Raw genomic sequence first — 20,678 nt, 5'->3', positions numbered from 1 at the left:
GCACTGGGTTGAAAGGCTGGTCCCACTTTCCCTTACACAGTCTATTCTTACTGTTTTGTCACTGACCCGCGTCTTTGTTATGCGAAGCTGTTGGAACGGACTAGCAGAGGGGCTTGCCATGAGCCAAGTGCTTTTTCTCAGTAAGGAGACCAGACCAGACGTCTGGGTTCAGGGCACCAGGTCTAGAGGGGGAAGGGTCTGTCTCTTCAGCGTTACCTTTGGTGGGGATGCTCATGCATGGTGGTCTTTCTTGTTGGTGCCTAACCTAACACTGGGGGAGGCTTGTAGCCTGCCTAGTGGCAGACTGGCTGCCAAGCTGGGGTTCTGAGGTGCCCGGTTTGTCCCCGCAGGACTGACAATGCTGTGAAGAACCACTGGAACTCCACCATCAAAAGGAAGGTGGAGACGGGGGGCTTTCTGAGTGATCCCAAAGACTGCAAGCCCCCTGTGTACCTGCTGCTGGAGCTGGAGGACAAGGACGGCCAGCCCGGGGTCGTCCCCACCGATGGCCAGGTGAGAGGCTGCCCAGGGCCGCTCGGCCTGTCTGTGTGCTCATTGGTTTGATAGTCGCCTGATAGCGGCGACGGGGGTACCTACTCCTCACTCTGCGCCTGTCTCACGGCAGTTCATCAGTTTCTGCAAGAGTGTCCGTGTGCCCGGCACCTGTACAGAATCACCTGTGTGAGATCCGCTTGTCAGCGATACCCAAGTGTACCGGAGTAGTTTAGGGGCAGGAACACTGGTGGTGGAATGGTTGTGAGTTGGGCTGCTAATCACCAGATCAGCAGTTTGAAACAACCAGCTACTCTCTTGGAGAAAGATGAGGCTTTCTGCTCCCAGAAAGTTTCAGTTTTAGAAACCCACCTGGGGGCAATTCTCCCCTGTCCTGGAGGTCCACTGGGAGTCAGCATGGTGTTTTGAAAGACTTTGACTTGTTTTTTTAATCTCACAGGGCTTTGAACTGGTCCTTTCTGGTTTGACCCCCTGCTGAGAATTTTGCATTTCCACCCAGACTGCTCAGAATCTGAATGGGCATGTTAACAGGATGCTGCCCTAGCTTTGTCAGAAGCCCCCTGGGGGCCCTGCTGGCCTTGTTGATTGTGATGCGGAGCACCTGGGGTGGGAAAAGCAAATTCTGAAGAAGGGGTCAAACCAGAATGAAGAGGTTGGAAGATCTGATACCGCCTATGAAAATTCCAGCCTGTTTACCCTGGTTTCCCTATAGGGCAGTCTTGTGAGCAGCTGGCCCCCAGCACCCCCTGGCGTCAAGGAAGAGGACAGCAGTGAGGAGGAAGCCCTGGCGCCGGCCGCATCCCAGGACCTGGACTCTGTCCCTGAGGAGCTGGACAGCGTGCAGACGCCGGAGCCCAGGGAGGAGATCTTTCCGCCTGGAATGAGCTTGCCCTTCAAGTGGGTGGTGGAGGCCACCAATCTGCTCAGCCCGGTCGTGGGCTCGTCCAGCCTCTCCGAAGCCCTGGACTTAATCGAGTCGGTAATGGCACGGCGGTTCACGTGGGCGTAGAAAGCCTTCTCTTTCTCTCCTTTGGAGTGGCTGGTGGTTTTGAACTGATGACCTAGGGGTTAGCAGCCCACTGCATAACCCACTATGCTGTCAGGGAGGTGAGGAGACTTATTTAGAGTAACGTAGCTGATAAGTGCCAGGGCAGGAGTCAGACGGGGCTCCTTCCTGCAGCTTGGCTCCAGGCAGTCCTGGAAGGGTCCATTCTGGCCTGTCCGACTCCATCACCCCTGGGGCCACCCTGCAGTGGCGTTTGCTGCTGGGAGTGTGAGTGCCAGGAGGGAGCAGCCCCAGCCCCCGCCACCATCCAGCATGTAGAAACCACCCCGGGGGCAGCTGCCAAGGAGGAAAACGGAACCTTCCAGCCCCAGAATCTCCTGGCCTGGGTTGTGATTTCTTGGGTAAAGCCGGGAAGACTTGGGAAGGATTTGGGACTGCTCAGTGACCTCAGGCCAGTGCCCGTGCCAGCTCAGACCCTCCGTGGGAAAGGGGAAACCAAACCTCTGCCTTCCCAGATGCCAAATGTGGAGTGCCGCAGCCGGCCTGGCCGAAGCAGGCCCCGCTTTCAGGGGTGGCTGCGGTGGGGTGGGTATAACTGGTGCCAGCTTCAGCCCGGGCTCAGACATATCACACCTGGGCCCCCTGAGTCGGCCACATTGAGGACACAACGGAACACCCAGGAAAAGCTTTCTGATCCAAGCTGCTCTTAGAGATTTCATCTTTGTATTAGAAAGAATTCGTGATGTCCAGCAGAAAGGAAATTAAAAAATGTCCTCGAAAGACTCAGTGATGGACTCTTTCACAGTCGGGATTCTTCTAACAACGAAGCTTAGTTAGCAATATGCAACTCTCTGGTGACAGTATTAGCGCTGCTCCTGTTTTATAGGAATTTTAAATCGGAGAGAACAGGACACAGAAATGATTGACCCACGTGTAAGGGTTAGACTGTTCTGTGAAACGATACATAGGAGTATAAGGGTTAAAACACTGTTCCCATTTGTGAGTCGACGGGGACCTCTAGCCACCCTGCAGGGCAAGAGACCTGTTTCACAGGGTTCTTAGCTGCAGGCTTCCGAGAGGCGAGGAGACTTACTGAAGTCCAGGGCAGGCGTCAGACGGGGCTCCTTCCTCCGTCACTGGCTGGGAGCAAAAGACCAGGCCTGTCAATTCGCAGAAGAGCACTTAACCATTGTGCCACCAAAGCCTTTTCCGTGTCATTCAGGGACAGGTATAAATACCATCGATCTTACAGCACAGAGTAGAATTGATCCTGTGGATTCCCAAGGCTGTAAATCTTTACAGGAGTACAGCGCCTCCTTCATCTGCCTCCTGCCAGGCAGCTGGTGGTTTGAACTTCTGACCTTGTGGTTAGCAGCTGTGTCTGTCCAGACAGACTAGAGAAACAAATTCATTGACACCCATATGTATCAGAGTGTGCTTTATGTCAAAGAGCAAATTATATATTGAGAAAACATCCCAGCCCTGTCCAGATCAAGTCCATAAGTCCGACATTAGCCCATATGTCCAAATCCAGTGTATGAATTCCTCTTCAGACTCACGCAACACATGCAATGATGCCGAATGCAGGAAGATCCCAGGCTGGTGGGTGGAAAGTCTTGTGGATCCAGCGGTGGTGGAAGCATCTCAGCCCTGGCGTGGGTCTCCACGTGGCTCCTCCAGCTTCAGGGCCCTGGCCCACATGGCTTGTCCACAGGAGTGTGTAGCAGGGAGAGTGTGTGTCCCACCTCCAGGGAGGAAGACAGGAGGGAGTTCCCAAAGCCCTCAGGAGAAGACCACGCCCACAAGGCGGGATCCACCAGACTGTGACCTGATTGACAGGCGAGGCTACCCCTTCCATCCAGTTGACAGGAGACGATGTAACTGCCACGGCAGCCCAACTCGTTACCCACTGGGCCACCGATGCGCGCTCTGCGCTGGCGTCCACCTGGTAGTGAATTCTGAGTTGGATACACGAAAAGGAGCCCTAATCGGGCTGCTATCAGCCACTCAGAAAGTCGAGGTTTTCTGCTCCTATGGAGCCAGGCGGCCACAGGGAGGAGCTGTACTGTCTGTCCTTGAGGGTTGCTGTGAGTCAGACTGAGGGCTGTGAGTCAGACTGAGGGCGGTGAGTTGGCTGGGTTTGAAAATGAAAGAGACACGCCAGGGTGGTAAGTAAATGCCTGATCCCCAGGTGGCGATGCTGCCCCCGTGGAAAGCGGGTACGCTAGGGTGCGAGGCATGGGGCTGTAGGAAGATGCCATTAGGAGTCTTCTCCACGGTGATCTGAGTTTTCGGTCCAATTTGTTGTGTGTATGCGCCCGTGCATCTTGTATAAGGAGCACTGGTAGTGTGGCGGCTACACATTGGGCTGCTAACTGCAAGGTCAGCGGTTCAAAACCACCAGCTGGTCCTTGAAGAAAAATGTAGCTTTCTACTCCCATTAAGAGTTATAGTCTCTCGGAAACTCACGGGGACAGCTCTACCCTGCCCTATAGGGTCGCTGTGAGTCGGCATTAACTCGAAGGTAGCGGAGGGTTTGTTTTTTCTGAGTGTGTTTATGTAGCTTCGGTACGGCACCGAACATGGTTTAGAAAAGTGGACCAAGCTGCCATGTGCACCACGTGGCCCGTCTGAGGTGCCCAGTAAGCAGAGAGACAGCAGTGTCTCCACTGCGGATGCTGACCATGGGGGTGTTCCTACAGTGACCGCTTTGGCCTCATTTACTCTAACTGCGGCTCCCTACTCCCCTCTCTGGGCAGGACCCTGATGCTTGGTGTGACCTGAGTAAGTTTGACCTTCCCGAGGAGCCATCCTTGGAAGGCAGCCTCAGCATCAGCCCGGAGCAGCCGAAACTCCAGCAGCAGACCCCGGGGCCCAGCCCGAGGGGCGCCCCGGTGTCCAGCGTGACCGAATACCGCCTGGATGGCCACACCATCTCGGATCTGAGCCGGAGCAGCCGGGGCGAGCTGATCCCCATCTCCCCCAGCACCGAGGTCGGGGGCTCGGGCATCTGCACGCCACCCTCAGTGCTCAAGCGGCAGAAGAAGAGGCGTGTTGCCCTGTCCCCTGTCACTGAGAGCAGCGCCAGCCTGTCGTTCCTGGACTCGTGCAACAGCCTCACCCCCAAGAGCACGCCTGTCAAGACCCTGCCTTTCTCCCCCTCCCAGGTGGGTGCTGCCCGCAGGAAAGGCCTGGTGACGGACTTCCAAAAACCAGCACTGAAATCCTTATCCATAGAAGACCAAGCAGATCGATCAGTTACTCAGCCTTGCTTTCCAAAGGGGACGGTGCCTGCCCCCTGGAGTGCACTGCCGTGACCCATGGGGGCCAGGCAAGCGGAGGGTTCCACTCCAACCCCCCGCATTAGGGGCTAGGTCACAAACATTCTCAGTTGCTGGGTGGGGCTCTGAATGACCTGCGTGTAGTCTGAGGGCCCAGGTCGGGGTCAGGGGTCCCAGAGCCCTAGTTTCCAACATGCTTGCTCTGACTCCCAGGGATTCTTCTCGCCTAGGAGGGCCCCTCCCCAGCAGACACGGGGACCCAAGGAGGTGGGGCAGAGGCCCTCCAGGTGGCTGTGGGCAGACCTGGACTTGTCATCGTCCCCTAATCTTAGCTCCAGCCGGGCTGGCCGCCGGCTCCCACCCTCCCAGGCTGCTGACGTCAGTGTAAAGGCACAAAGTTCCCAGAGGAGCCACCAGCAGCTGTTCATGGACCTGTGAGGCCACAAGCTGGGCCCACCCAGACACTAAGCAGTACCTGTTCCCGCTCATCCGCTCTGAGGTGTAGGCTCCGTTTCTCTCCCCCTTACAGATAGGGACACTGAGGCTCAGAGAGGGTTCGATTCTTGTACCCAGTCCCCAAACCTCCTCTCGATGCCTGAGCCCAAGCCCTGAAGCATTGCCCTCTCCCTCCCTCCCAGGGAGGAAAGTCCTGAGCGGCCAGTGGAAATAACTGACCCCAGCTGGAAAAGCCATCCGCTTCCCCGTCCACCACCTGTGTACTCTCCAAAAAGGGCAGCCCTCACCAGGCACCGCTGGCTGCGGTGCCTGGCTAAGTACAGGGGCCTCGCCACCTCCCATGGGGAGGGGCCGCTGGTCGTCCGTGGTGACCGACTCCTGGGAACAGACCAGAGCTGTGGCCCAGAGCGCCCGTCTCTGCGCGAGACCACAGACTCCCAAAGTGATTCGGCCTACTGTCCCCTTTTCACGGGGTAAACATTTACTGATTGTTGGTCTTGTGTCCCTTTTCGGGCAGTTTCTGAACTTCTGGACCAAACAGGACACGCTGGAGCTGGAGAGCCCCTCACTGACGTCCACCCCGGTGTGCAGTCAGAAGGTGGTGGTCACCACACCCCTACACCGGGACAAGACGCCCCTGCACCAGAAGCACGCTGCGTGAGTGCCGACGCCCCCTGCCCAGCGGTGCATGGGTAGGGAGGGCACCCTTGGAAAAGACCCGAGGCCGAGGCCAACGTCCTCCCTACAGGCTACTCCACCTGTTCAGGCTTTCTTTGGTCTATACAATTTTACCTTTGTTTTCTTCTAGTTTTAGAAGTCTGTGATTTTAAAAAAAATCTCTGCCACAAAGGGACCGACCAAGTTACCCCACCAAATCTCTCTCCATCTGACAAGTTGGAAGTTGCAATGTCTGGAGGCCTGGCCGCTGCCCCAGTCTGCCCAGCTCGCCCGGGCATGGCATTTCCGGTTCCAGAGCAGGCCCAGTTGCTTTCCAGCAGGCCTGTAGGACAGGCAGTGCTTACTCCTGAGTTCCCACCACCTCCTGTGGGCTCTCACTGCCTCAAAAGCCCCGGTTGCTTGGGCGGTCACCATTGCCAAGGGAGAAGTTGCTATTTATTAGTTCACAGCTACCTCAGGCGGTTTTGACCAGTCTGACTCGATTCCCAGATTCTAGCCCTCATAATAATCCATGATTCCTGAAAGGGATTGGAACCGCTTGGTGAGAAACCAGTCTCTGAACAGTGACCTCCAAAGCATGACATTGATATGTGTCATGAGAAAAGATTCTCCACCCGAGGCAGACTTCTGTACTGAAAGCTCCCAGGGCGCGGCCCACCCTCTTCCTCTTCCCGCCCCTCACCTGCCGCTGCTCCACGCCCTGTGATCTTCAGCACTCCACCCCGCCCTGCTCCTCGCCCATCTCTGTGCAGAGCCACACTCCCATCTACTGCTGTTTTTCTCCCTGAAGTTCATCTTTTTTGGGGGGAGGTAGCATGGGCCTGGTCACGATAAGTTCTTTCCGCTTTCCTATTTCTGAAAAGTCATGATTTTTCAAAGGCGTTTGTGCTGTGCATCGAATTTTAGACCTCAGTCTGACAGATAACCGCTCTCCTGACGGCCAGCTCTTTGCCTGTCTTTTGTCAGCAGTTCTCACAAAGCGATTTTGATGTGACAGGGCCTACTCTTAGTGAGCTTTTTTCATCTGTGGGTTTGTAGTTTTTGTGTGAATTTTGGGAAATTTCCAGCATTACATCTTTGGATGACAAGCCCCCCCTCTCCTCCCAACACACACATCCCTTGCCTCTACCCAGCCGTATGTATCAGGGCTCTGGGCGTTGTCTGGCAGCTCCTGATTTTATATTTTTTTCATTCTGTTTTCATTCTGTTGGTTCTATTATGGTAGCTTCAAGTGTACAAGCCTTTTTTGGGGGGGAAGGGGGAGGCATTGGCATCAGCCCAGCAGCCCAGTTTATGACTTGGATTTGAAATCCCTTCCAGGTCTGCTGAACTTGGGGAGCATGTGGGTTATACCGTTACTGCTCTGCCAGGGCTGCTGATGTCAACCTCGGTCAGCTGGGCTCCGTTTTGGTTGGTGGCTGTTTCTTCTCATTTTGGGTCTTTCTTGGCGAGTTTTATTGCTTCTTGTTCTCTCCCTAGCAGTATTTGTTTGGATGTCAGACATGCATTGTACCTTGCCGGCACTACTGTGTGTGTGTGTGTGTGTGTTGAAGTGGATGTGTGCCTCTGTGTACACACACATTTTTGTGAATTGGATGCTCACAGAGAGATCATCAGTTGTACATCCAACAATCCACACACATCTGTTTCTTTCAATGGACTGTCATTTATCTCTCTCCCAGGGTTTCCTGTCTCCATCCCTACGTCTTTCCTTCCCCTTCTGAGCTTTGTCCCGGGTCAGTGCTGCCCTTTGGAGCTCAGATGGTTGCTTCTAAGAAGTGCACTCTCCTAGTGTTACTATGCACCTTAACGACTGTTGTATTATTGCGCTGAACATTGAAAGATGGTGGTGCGTTCAGCTCCAGACCTGAAGGGATGCTCAAGGCCATAGTCTCTGGGCTTCTCGAGTCTAGCTGACCAGTCCACCCAGTCGCCTATGATTTCAACCTTTGTTCCACAATTTCCTCCCACGCTACCCCAGACCACCTAATGTGATCGATCCATTTCTGAGCAGTTGGTAGTGGTTGCTGGGCACCATCTAGTCCTTCTGATCTCAGGGATGACGTGGAGATTAATGTGCGCATGGTCTATCAGTCCATTGGACAAATTGTTTCCATGTGTGGTCCTATCTGCTTTTATATTCCTAGAGATTGTCTGGAGCACTGCTCTAGGTTGTAGACAGTTATTTAGCAATAGTTTAACCCTTTGGAGTTGTGTTAGGCTTCTCTAGAGAAACAAACCAGGACACGTGAGTTTAGAGAGATAGATAGATAGGTAGGTTTATATAGTAAGAAGGAATGTCACAGTTAATTAGTCCACACAGCAGTACAAAAGGCTCGGTTCAACCCAATTTTGTGGAATGTACTAAAGGTTCTTCATCTCACCAGCACTGCAGGTCCAAGATCAAGGAAGCAGACATCGGAATGTTCCCCGCAGGCAAGACAAACTGATGACAGGGTGGGGCACCTCAAGCTCTAGTGTTGCACATACTGAGACTTGATCCGCAGGTTGGCTTAGCCCACAGGTAGCGCAACGCCATTGGGCAAAGGATGAACTCAAGCAGCAGCACGCTGGTCTGATCATCAGGGAGATGAAGAGAGGGGAGGCTGCCCTTGGAAAGCATTTTTCTTGGTAGCCGCCCATCAACTTGGGCCTGAGTAAACTGCCTGCACGTTCCTACAGATGCCTAGTTTACACAGTAAACCCAACGACCACAGGGGTCTTGCTCTTGAGATTTATTAGGTGGGACCAGAGCAGTGTGGAGTTCCAGGGCCCTCAGGGCTTGAGTGCGACCCTTCCAGCCCCCTCTGCCTCTTGGGGGTCACTTTCCTCTGCCTATCCCAGGGTGTTCCCCTCTCGTTCGCATTTTCTGCTTGTGAACCGTTAGCTGCCTTGGTCTCCCTAGAATCTCTGCATCACCTCTCTTTATTATTTCTTTTAAAAGGGATGTCTGTAGCATTTTGACTCATAACTGCCTAAAACTGGAAACAGCCAAATGACCCCCAACTAGTGAATGTTCCAAGTATACCGTGGCATGACCGTACAGTGGGGTACTTACTATTCAGCAATATCAAAGTCGCAAAAAGTGGAGGCATGGGCAGCGCGGATGAATACAAAGATACAGGAAGTGTGGAAAGGTGCCCTGGTGGCACAGTGGTTTAAATGTTGGGCTGTGGACAAGAAGGCTGGCAGTTCAAACCCACCAGCAGCTTCTTGGGAGAAGGATGAGAGTCCGGTCTGGTTGGTTCTGCTGATAGTCTTGGAGATCCTGGGGGCATTCTGCTCAGCTCTACAGGCTCCCTGTGATGGAGTCGGCTTCTCAACACACGGGTGTTTTAGGCTTAATTCTAAAATGTACTGGTTTTACTGACCTTTGATTTTTATTCTCCCCCCACCCACCACCTGGCCCCTCATTTTTTTTTCTCATTGGCATTCTGATTAATTAGGCCGGACAGTTCATTAAGCAGATTAAAAACCAACAGCTGGTGGGCATGTGGCATTTCAGAGGGTGATAGACATTGCGGTGGCAGGGTGCGGGTGGAGGGCAGCAGCGAGGGGTCTCCCTCCGACTGGGGGTCAGGCAGGGCGGCTGCTGAGAAGGGAGGGTGGCAGGCAGGCAAAGCCACAATGGTTCCAACGTAGAAACACATCTTTCCTGTTTGAAAACTCAAAACCCGGTGTCTGTGTTTGGCGGCATTCGGGTGCAGAGAAGACTGCAGGTTGCGTGGTCCCTGGAGCCCGTCTCCGTCAGCTGGGTAGGGCTGCAGCTGCCAGGAACCCGGGGGTTTCGAGGTACCTGAGATAGGGCAAGCCGTCACATCGTAAAGTCGGACGACTTTCTTGGTGAGATGGAATACTCTTACAAGTTGTTTTCAGGTGAGGGAGGCTGGCCTGGGTGGGGTTGTTCAGTGACGGGCTGGGGGAGCTCCCTGGAGAATCTGGGCGTCTGTGTGGTGGGGCCTTGGTGCAGGCCCAGCTCTCATCCAGAGAGTCTCTGTCCCTGAGATCTCTCTTGCTGCCCCAGGGCGTGGGGCCTCTATCAGCAGCTTTGGTTCCTGGTGTTCACTTCAGATAAAGGGCTGGGGGAACATGGAAGCTCCTGTGTCTTTGAGTAACCTCTTCCTGCCTTTGGAATTCCTTCCATGTTAAGCTAGCCTTGTCTCCCCACTCTCCCTCGTCCCCACAGTCCTCTGCAGCCGTCTCCCTGACACTCGCCCAGCACTGTGGGCGGTGTTCCCATGTATGGCCTTGGCTTCCCAGCCCCCAGTCTGCTTTCCAGGAGGGCATGTCCCCTGCCCATGAGGTCTTTTGTCCCCTGGCCCCCTTGTCAGCCAGCCCCCGTGTCTCCTGCCATGGGTCTGCCTTGCTCTGTTCATGTGGAGAGAGGTGCCTGCAGCTCCTGTTCCTCCTTTGAGGGGGAACCAGGAGTGGCTCTGTCTCTAGCACTACTGGCAGGGGGCGGGCCGGGGACGGAGAGGAGGCTTTGGGAAGAGACTGCTAATCCCAGGTCACTCTCTGCCTGAGGCAGGAAGAGAAGAATGCCATCTTCTGTAGTTGATCTCCCTGAGGAATGTCCAGTCCTCTAGAGGAAGTGGGGTCTGGGCAGGGACCTGAGTGACCGGATCTGGTGGGTTGCCTCCGCCCATCAGGTCCTAAAGTGACGTGGCTGTTCTTTCCCTGTCTCATGCCTAGGGAGTCCACCCATACCTCTGTTCCACAGAGGCCCCGTGGCTCTGGTGGGAGGGCCCTGTTTTGTAGAATCTGCCCCCCCCCACCGCTTTTATAAATGTTAACAAATGTGTAACCCCTTTGGCCGGCTCAACATTTTCAGATATACGCCAACGAATGTTCACCAGCTGACCCCCTTCGGTGTGGCCAGTTCCCTGTAAACAGAAGGGCACGGCTTCCTCACCGTTGGGTCCCCAGAGCCAGCGCACGGTGCTGCGGTCCTCCTGGCCCATCTTCCTGTCCCCTCATTGGTGGGCTGGCCGGCCTCAGTGGGTCTCAGTCTGACACTTGATTCTTAACCTGCAGAGCACACGTGCCCTGGGTTTTTCTCTGCCAGAGCCCCGCTCCTGGATCCTGGGAGGAGAGTCAGCTAAGCACGTGCTGGCCCCACATCTTGTCCCCCGAGGCCTACCCACCTTTTCAGCCCCGGCACCCACTCTGACCCACTCTTCCTGGGGCTGGACCGGGCCCTCGGACTGCCCCATTTAATGGACTGCCCAGTGGCGGGTGAACTCACCCTCTTTCTACCCCGGCTCTTTGAAGGCGAGACTCTTGGTGGTTCTTGGAGGATGGTTCTTCCTCTGTGACCTGCAGAGACCTGCATGGGGCGCAGGGTGGGCTGTACCTGCCCTGTACGGAGGCCAGTGGCCCTGGCAGTTGGGGTGAGGGGGCAGCCCAAAGCAGAATGGCTGGTGTCTGTCCCCGCTCCCCTCTCCCTCGCTCTGAGCCACCTTTTCTGGCCCGCGGCAGGTTTGTGACCCCAGATCAGAAATGCGCCAGGGACAGCACCCCGCACACGCCCACCCCGTTCAAGAACGCCCTGGAGAAATACGGACCGCTGAAGCCCCTGGTAAGCGCACTGGCCGGGCGGGGCTCTGCTGCAGGCTCCTTGGGCTCAGCCACATGCGCTCTTTCCTGTGGGAGCTGCTCCTTCTGTTTAACCCCCCAGACGGGCTGCTGCTCGCATTTTACAGACGGGGGCGCGCGCCTGACTGCGGGGTGCACAGGGAGACTGCAGCTAAGGAGCAGGCTGTGCCGGGTTAGGGAGGGGCTTGGTGGCCATTTAGTTTCAAGGTAGGGAGGGGCCAGCTTCCCGGGCTCTGGTCGCGTCTGCACCCTGTGCAGCGGCTCACATGGGTGACCCCTGTTCACAGCCCCAGACCCCGCACCTGGAGGAGGACTTGAAGGAGGTGCTGCGCTCGGAGGCCGGCATCGAGCTCATCAGCGAGGACGACGGGCGGCCCGAGAAGCAGAAGAGGAAGCCAATGGTGAGTGGCTGGGGGGCCCTGGACATGGGTGCTCCAGGGGTGAGTCGGGGCCCGGTGGCAGAAGTGGCACCCCAGAGTGCTTACACACGAAAGCAGACCAAAGGAAGGTCCTCCTCGGGACCTCCGGTGCGCCTGTGCCAAACAAGTCGTTCAGCAGACCGTGCAAGGTGGATGCCGCCGGGCACAGAGCCGGTCAGCGGCAGACAGGCAGGCTGGCAGGCGGCAACGGTAGAAGGGAGGGAGACACAGGGAGGTGGGGGCAGTTTGGCGGCTCTGCAGAGAGAGGGTGGGGCACGCAGACCCCAGAGTTGGCCAGTCCTCAGGACCACTGGTGGGGGACTGGGGAAGTGACCGTTCCAGGGCCAGCCCAGACGCCAACCCCCAGACTATCATGTTAGCTGAGTGCCTGCAAGCTCCTCTTTTTTTAAAAAAATTTTTATTAATTGTTTTATTTGGGGTCTCTTAGAAACGATCAAATCATTCAATTGGATTAAGCACACTTGTACATTTGTTGCCACCAACATTTCCAAAACATTTTCTTTTTACTTGAGCCTTTGATATCAGCTCCTCTTTTTTTCCCCATCCCACCCTTGTGGATCCTTGATCAATGATATATTATTGTTATTTTGTGTCTTACACTGTCTGTTGTCTCCCTTCACCCACATTTCTGTCATTCGTCTCCCTGGGGGGTGGGCTATATATCCCACCTTGTGATGGGATCTCCCCTCCCTGCCCCCATCTCCTCTTACTTGACACCTCCTTCCCAGGCTGCTCTTCTAGGGGACAGAGAGAGATGGGGTGGGGTGGTGATGGGGTGATTGCGGTATACCTAGTGTCCTCACTGTCTCTCAGCTCTGGCCACCCTGGGCTGGGTGGTGAGCAGTCTGGCTGGGGGCACGGCTAGGGCTGAGCCTCTCCTGGGAAGGCTGTGGGAATATTCACACGGAGGCTCTCCTCCGCATCAGACAGTGGTTCTGAGCTGTGACCTCACCCGTGTAGGGAACATTCCTGGGCTGGGAATGAAACTGGCCCCTGACCTCTTGCTTATAAAGTGCTCAGGGATGGGATCAGGACATTCATTAGTCGAGAAGCAGGTATGTTTCTTAGGTATGCGACTTGACTGTGGGTGGGTTGTCTCTTTTATTATGAAGCCATTACAAAAAACATTTTTAAGCTATTTTATAGCTATTTTATTTTAAAACCACATAATTGCTCATTCTGTGGCAATTAACAAAAAATCTTTACTGTGAATTAAGTGGGGTTTTACGAATCAGATTACTTTTGCATTCAACAATTCAGCTTATCAAACTTCATGTCTTGTCCCGCCCCTGCCCTCTTCCTTCTCCCCACGCCCTTCTCTTGTAAAATATTATCTTATCTTTCAAGTCAACACCTGTCTTCCTTTTTCATCCTTGCCTCCCTTCCTCACAACCCCTGGTAACCGTAACATTGGTTTGTTGTTTGAGATGGAACCACCCCCCGCCCTTTAATTTTTTCTTGTGTGTCTGACTGACTTCCCTCAGTGTAATGTCCTCCAGGTCTGTCCATGTCAGGAGGCGGCTCTGCTCCATCGGCTTTCTTGAGCTGTCCCTGTGTCTTTGTCCGTCCTGCCCCTGGTGGGCCTGTAGGGGGCTTCCCACTGTTGCTCTCGTGAACAGAGGTGCGATGAACATGGTGTGCGCACGTCTGCATCTCTGGGGCAGGTACCGAGCAGAGGGCTGCTGGGCCCGGGGATATTTCTGTGCCCGCCACACCACTCTCCCTGGTGCTTGTCCTGTTGTGTAGTCGCGGGGTGAGAGTTAGGTGGGGCTTAGGTGGTTGTTGGGAGAAGTGGTTCTATGTTGGGTGGCTAACCACACCCAGCAGTTCGAAACCTGCAGCCGCTGAGAAGAAAGACGGAACTTTCGCTCCCGTGAAGAGTTAACATTTTGGAAGCGCACTGGGGCACTTCTACCCTGTCCTGCGGGGTCTCTACGAGACACTCTTCCAGGATGACGGCGACTGAGCTCCTTTGCTGGGTCCCTGTGGGGAGGGCTGTTGGCCGTGGTTGGGCTCTCTAGTTGGTGCACAGGTGCGCGCTTGGGTGCTAATTAAAGGTGGGAGGTTCTCGGCCGCCCCAGAGAACGGCCTGGTGGTCTCCTTCTGAGAATCACTCGTGGGAAGCTGGTGGAGCAGGCTCGACTCTGTACCCTGCCTGCTCCCCTTGTTGCCGCAAGTGTCCAGAGCAGGCGTGGGGCGGGGCAGCTCGGCGCCCAGTTTGGCCCCTTCAGGGTGAGCACTGGGTCTTGTGGCTGGAAGGTCACGTCGGTGACCTCGCTGCCACATTACCCAGCAGGCCCAGGGCCGGAGTCTGCTGGTGTGAAGGCAGCGCTGCAGCAGGGCCGGTAGCACGACCAGGGTGCCGGGAGCATGGGCGACCCTGGGACCCCAGACAGCAGACCTAACCACCTCCTTCCTTCCCACCCAGCTGCGGCGGAGCCCCATCAAGAAAGTCCGGAAATCTCTGGCTCTCGACATCGTGGATGAGGACCTGAAGTTGATGATGTCCACACTGCCCAAGGGCATGGCCTTGGTAAGAGGGTCTGGAGCAGCCGTCTGTCACCTGTGTCCAATGCCCCCTCCCTTGCCCCTCTGCCCAGAGCTGCAGAGGGCTGTGCTCGGGGGAGCAGGGGAGTCTGCTGGCTTGGGAATGTTTCCGTCTGGAAGGACCTTCGAAGTGGCATGACCAGGTGGTCTGGAACAGGGCTTCTGGAGTCCTGGCCTCCCAGGGAGAGATGCTAGGGGAAGGCAGGTCTGGGAATGCACCCCTGCTTCCACCAGAGGAGGCTTTGACAACTCATGTTGTTAAACACACTTGACATTTGTGGTACTGGGCCTCTACCATGCTTCCCTTGCCTCCTGCTGATGGGGTGGCCCCAGGGTGGTTCACTTGCTTCAAGGCCCAGCCAGATGGGTGGCAGTGACAGCCTTAGGATGGGTGCTTGCTGTGTTGGATGCTGCCAGGCTGACTGGCCTCAGGTAGGTGGTTATTCCTGGAGTGGGGTCACCAGATCAATGCTGTTGATCACTTGCACCTGGAAAAGGGCTGAGCCTGGTGCCCACGAGGTATGACCAGGCCACAAAGCAAAAGCTTAAAAGATGGTGCCTAACCAACTTGGCAAGCATTATCCTTTCCAGTCCTTATAGAGAAAGCTCACTCTGGTCTACACAAGGCCGGGCACCTCTTGTCTGACAGCCAGACCTGTAGCCAGCAGCACTGCTTGTTCACAGGCAAAGGGCATGAACAGGACTTTCGCCACAGAGGACATGCAGGCAGTCAGCACCCATGCAGAGATGGTCATTCTTGTTGGGAGGTGCCAGCGAGCTGACTCAGAACAAGACACGGTGCAGTCCTGTGTCGTCCTCGCCATCTGTGTTAGTCTGGGTGGACTAGAGAAACAAATTTGTAGACAGTGATGTGTGTATAGGAAAGAACTTTACATAAAGAGTAATTGTATATTGAGAAAAACATCCCAGCCCAGTCCAGATCAAGTCCATAAGTCAAATATTAGTCCATATGTCCTATACCAGTCTTTAAATTCCTCCTCAGACTCACACAGCACATGCAATGACGCCAAATGCATAAAGATCCCAGGCCAGTGAATGGAAAGTCTTGTGGATCCAGTGGCAGTGGAAGCATCTCAGCCCTGGCTTGGTCTCCACATGGTTCCTCCTGCTCCAGGGCTCTGGCTCCATCAGTGTAGCTCCATGTGTCAGTAGGAAGACCAAGCAGAGAGAGCGTGTGTCCCACCTCCAGGGAGGGAGGAAGACAGGAGTTCCCAGAATCCGCAGGAGAAGGCCATGCCCACACAGAGGCATGCTGGCTATGACCTAATTGACAGGCTAGACTCCACCCCTTCACAAGCTGACAGGAGATTGTGTCACTGCCACATCATTGTTGCTGTGTTGGAGCCCCTTGTGGCCACCGCTGTGCCAGACCATCTCATCAAGGGCCTTTCTCTTTGCTGATTCCCTACCAAGCGTAATGTCCTCCAGGGACCGGTCTCTCCTGGTAGCGTGGCCAGAGTACGTGAGACACAACCTTGCCATCTTTGCGTCTAAGGAGCGTTCTGACTCCCTCTCCCAAGACAGGTTTGCTCATTCTGACAGTCCATCCCAGCAGTGTTCCTGATTCTTGGCCAACACCGTAATTTGAATGCATCCGCCTGCCTTTAGTCTTCCTTATTCCTTGTCCCGCTTTTACCTGCTTGAAAGACTGACTGGGGTCAGGCACACCTCCGGCCCTCCAGGTGACATCTTTGACTAGCATTTCTAAAGAGGTCTTTTGCAGCCCATGGGCCTGATGGGCTCTCCTGCCGGGTGTTTGCCTGCTGCTCCCACGGGTGTTGATTGTGGAGCCAAGCAAAAAGGAAATTCGCGACAACATCACTGTTTTCTCCGTTTACTATGATGGGTGGTCCGTTGACCCAGTGGTGAGGATTTTTCTCTTTAAGGTCAGGTGTGATGTACACAGAAGGTTACAGTCTTTGGTCTTTTTCAATAAGTGCTTCAAGGCCCTCCTGGCTTTCCGTCCCGATGCCATGTTCTACCTGTAGGCCCGCTTCTCGGAGTATTTGCTCGGGATACTGACGGAGTCAGTAGGCCACCCAGAAGCACACCCTTCCTGATTCTAACTATGCCCTCCCCCCTTGTTCTCCCGAATGATTGCCTCTTGTGTTATGACTGGTTCTCCATAAGCACACGAAGTGCTCTGGAGTTTCCATTCTCCACCTCGTCAGCCATAGCCATGATCCACGCGGTTGAGTGTTTTACGTCATAAAACAGGTGATCATCCTTCTGGCATCCCGGCTTTGAGCCCGGGCCCACCTGGCATCAGCAGTGATATCCCTCCTGCCGCTTCCTCTTTCGGATCCAGCGTGCATTTTTGGCAGCTCCGTGGAGCCCTGTGGTGTAGTGGTTACAAGCTGGGCTTGATCCTGCCTGGGTGGCAGTTCAAAACCACCAGCAGCTCCGAGGAAGTGGGCTTTCTACTCCTGTAAACAGTTTCAGTCTTGGAAACCCACAGAGGGTGGCTGTGAGTCAGCGTGGACTCGATGGCAATGACCTGGGGGGGTGGTGTGGCATGACCTGGGGGGGTGTTGGGGAGGGTTAAAACTTGCCAGCTCCCTGTCTGTTATGCTCCAATTGCGTTTGAATGATCTTCAACAAAATTAGACGTATAAGGAATATTAATGATAATTGATAACTTCCGCAGTCTACTGGGCCACCTTCTGGGGAATGGGGGAAAAGACAGATCTCTTCTAGTTACTTGGCTAGACAGCGATCACTCCAATTTCTTGGCAGAGGTGTGCGTCCCTCTAGTGCTTTATCTTCTTTTTTTCCCCTGAATCACCTCAATTCATATTTTCTCCATTCCTGGAGCCTTGTATTTTGCCAACGCCGCCTTCCTTCAGGCCTGTTAGCCCTCGATCCTGGGCTACTCCCAAGATTAGTTGAAGGTCAACCAAATTATCTTTGGGGCAGCGACTCTGTTCCTTCCATTTTGCCTGGTGCTTCCTCCTCCCTCGCACGCGCGCACCGCCCCCTCTGTCCGCCCGTCTCTGTTGCACTCAGGGCTGGAGCTTCTTCCTTCAGCTCCTTCCACCGGGGGGAAGTGCTTGGCATGGTCTTCCCTGTGGCTCTGCACATTTCCAGAGGATCCTTTGTCCCCTCCGGCCACCCTCTGAAGGCTCCCGTCTGGCTCATGGATTCATCACCCCTTCCACTGGCTCTTCCTGCCCTACGATCAAGAGCTCTTCTGACGTCGCCTTCGGGCTTTCCGGGTCTTTCCAAGACTGATCTTGCTGCCCTCCCGCCACTCGCCGGGGGCCTCCTGGGTGGACTGCACGGGAACCACCACGCCGGCTGCGGCTGCAAAAGACGATGCAGAAGCGCGCTTTCCATCAGACCCAGAGCAGGAGTCGATGGGGAGCAGACCATCACTTGTCCAGAGGCATGTTCATGTTGAAGCTGAGGGAACTGACAGCCAGTCCTTGAGAAACAGGACCCGGAGCGTGGCCCGCCTGACGTTGGAGGCCGTCTCAAGGACAGATGGATGCACGGAGCACCCATGGCCGGCTTGGAAGGGGCGTGGTTCAGGGGAAGGAATGCGGCGACCTGTGGTTAGGAGACAGGATCTGGAACTGGCTGGACCTGGGTTTGCTCTCCGGGTTCTCTGGGATCTGTCAGAGCCCCGGTGCCTCCCTGGCCAGGCTGGCAGTGGAAGCCCTGGGCTGAGGACTGAGGAGAAGCCCCGCGGCTGCTCGGCAGCTTTTGCCAGAGGGAACCAGAGATGGCCCGCCCCCACCTGGCTTGCAGGACCTACTGCAGGCCAAGCTCAGCCACTTGTGCATTAGAAGGAGTTTCTCAATGTTTCAAACAAACTTCCCACTTGAAAGAGGAAGCTGAGTCTTAGAGAAATTAATTTTCCTGCCCGGGCTCTCAGCAGCCAGCCTGGCAGTGGTCGTGCTGGCATCTGGCCTGGGGTGCGTGGGGCCTGGGGGCCCATTCCCTCCCATTATAGGTGCACAGCAGCCCTGGTGGCCCCGTCAGGTAGGCGTTGGGCTGCTAACAGAAAGGTTGGCGGTTCAAAGGTCAGGAGGAAGCGGCTGTCTGCCTCTAAACATTTATGGCCTGGGGGACGCTGTACAGTGGACTCAGTGGCAGCGAGTTGTAGGGTTGACCTGGTGGCGGCGGCGGCAGTGGGCTCAATGGAGAGGATGGTGTGGAATGGGCTTGACATCGAGTCGTCGCTGTGAGTCGGACCTGACTCGGCGGCACCCAGCAACACCGCCGCGGTCCGTGTTCTGTGGCAGAATGATGAGCCTCGGGCTTGGTTCTGGTTTCAGCCGGCCCGTGTGGCTCATAGCCCGCCCAGCCTCGCCCTGCGCACTGGAAAGGACAACAGCTTGCTGAATCAGGGCTTCCTGCAGGCCAAGCCGGAGAAGGCGGGGACGGCCCAGAAGCCAAGGAGCCACTTCCCGACACCGGCCCCTGTGAGTGCTGCCCACCGAGGCACTGCCCTGGGGTCTTGCTGTGCCACCTCTTTCCCTGCCCTGCTCTGCCCTCCCTGGTAATCTAGAGCCACCCCCCTCTAGTGACAGGGTGACAGGGCTTCCTTGGAAACAGTCCTTTGAGCCCTGGCTGCTGTACCGCTTACTGCACGTCTGTGGGTGTGGTGCTGCCCTCGGGCCTGTGGCCACATGGGAGGGTCAGCTACCCCTGCCCTGCTGGCCAATGAGACATGGCATCTCTGCCCCAGTGCCCCAGTGCGAGCCGGGCCATGGCTCCTGGCCCCGCCTCCTGCCATCATGGTTGGGAAGCAGCACGGGGATACCCTCCCATATCCCTCTTCCCAGGGAGGAGTGGGGCGTCCCTGGGGTTGCTGGGGCCCAGTCCCCCTGCCTGGGCGGTCATTGTCTTGCCTCCCCGCAGATGACCAGGGCCTGGAAGGTGGTGGCCTGCGGGGGCACCAGGGACCAGCTCTTCATGCAGGAGAAAGCCCGGCAGCTCCTGGGCCGCCTCAAGCCCAGCCACACGTCACGGACGCTCATCCTGTCCTGAGGGCCTGGACGGTCACAGGCCTTGCTCGTGTTTACAGAGGGGCTGTGCCTTCAGGAACACACTCAGGTGACTTGGGCCGGCCAGGCCAGGCACCACCTCATCTACCTGCAAGGAGGAGCCTTCGGCTGCCAGCAAACGGCTCGGGTGGAGTGAAACTGGACCACCGTGTGTGTGTGGCTGTGGGCATCTCCTGGTGCTAAGGAAATAGAACCCACTTCCTGGGCCTTCCCACCCACACCCCGCACACACACACACCCCCGCCCCCTCCAGGACCTCAGGGCGCCCCATGAGTTTCTCCAGGCCCTGGTCAGGCTTGGCCTCTGCTCCAGTCCCTGAGGTGGGCCTGGCCGGGGTGTGCCTTCCCTCGGCCCTTGTTGGAACCTTTTTTTACAAGAATAAAACTTCCCTGCCCTGTGCCACTCTGGGTGCCACCTCTCTCCTGGGTGACTGCCCTCAGGGCCCTCAGGTGTGGGGGCCTGGTGACTCCCCTTCAGGGCAGCTTTGCCCATGGAGCCCAGGGGCAGGTTCTGGAGGCTTCTCCCTTAGAGGGCCCCGGGAGTGGGGACTAGCCCCTCTCATCTCTGCACTCTGAGCTTGCGGTAAAGCCCAGGAGGCAGACCGGGAGCCCACCTGTTATATCAAGTTAGCCTAATGGAAGACCACTGCCCTTCTGTGAGGATGGGGCGTGGGTTCCACATCAAACCCTGTGCCATGTGCCTCAGGACCAGGACCACCTACCAGTCTGCTTGGCACCTGGAGGTGAGACAACCTTTGTGTGACAGCAGGTGGCCCCCAGGATCCCAGGGAGACTGGCTCCCCTGGTATGGTGGGACTTTGCCCTCGCTTGCCCTCGCTCTCCTTTGGGAAGATGGAGCTGCTGCCCTATGGAGGGATGTATAAAGAACAGCCACGGCCCTGGCTGCAAACTCGCTGTCATGACACCATCGGACTCACTTTCCTAGGGGATGGTTCAGGTTCAGTTAAACACCTGGCAAGCAAATGCCATCCTCGTGCGCCAGGCGGACCGGTTCTCATATTAAAGGTAAAACCGCTAAGAAATAAACCACCCAGTGCCCTTGGCACTTGATTCCTAGACCAGGTGGGTGCATTAACACCTGGCGCTATGGCCTTGGGAAGAGTTGGGCC

General features: G+C 55.9%; 1 protein-coding gene across 1 annotated transcript in view; it reads left to right on the top strand.

The window, feature by feature from the left end:
- The window catches only part of MYBL2 (MYB proto-oncogene like 2), a 37,793-nt gene extending 17,842 nt beyond the window's left edge, over positions 1-19,951 (top strand). The window contains exons 6-14 of the mRNA XM_075528730.1: positions 351-513; positions 1,226-1,492; positions 4,279-4,686; positions 5,774-5,913; positions 11,413-11,512; positions 11,817-11,930; positions 14,398-14,502; positions 18,818-18,964; positions 19,404-19,951. Coding sequence (XP_075384845.1) covers positions 351-513; positions 1,226-1,492; positions 4,279-4,686; positions 5,774-5,913; positions 11,413-11,512; positions 11,817-11,930; positions 14,398-14,502; positions 18,818-18,964; positions 19,404-19,532 — 1,573 coding nt within the window. The 3' untranslated portion in view covers positions 19,533-19,951. The remainder of the gene's footprint in view (positions 1-350; positions 514-1,225; positions 1,493-4,278; positions 4,687-5,773; positions 5,914-11,412; positions 11,513-11,816; positions 11,931-14,397; positions 14,503-18,817; positions 18,965-19,403) is intronic.
- Positions 19,952-20,678: the final 727 nt, after the last annotated feature.

The sequence above is a fragment of the Tenrec ecaudatus genome, chromosome 12, assembly GCF_050624435.1.
Source record: "Tenrec ecaudatus isolate mTenEca1 chromosome 12, mTenEca1.hap1, whole genome shotgun sequence".
Lineage (NCBI taxonomy): Eukaryota > Metazoa > Chordata > Mammalia > Afrosoricida > Tenrecidae > Tenrec > Tenrec ecaudatus.
The sequence above is the reverse complement of the archived record's forward strand: the minus strand, read 5'-3'. Positions and strand labels throughout refer to the sequence as shown.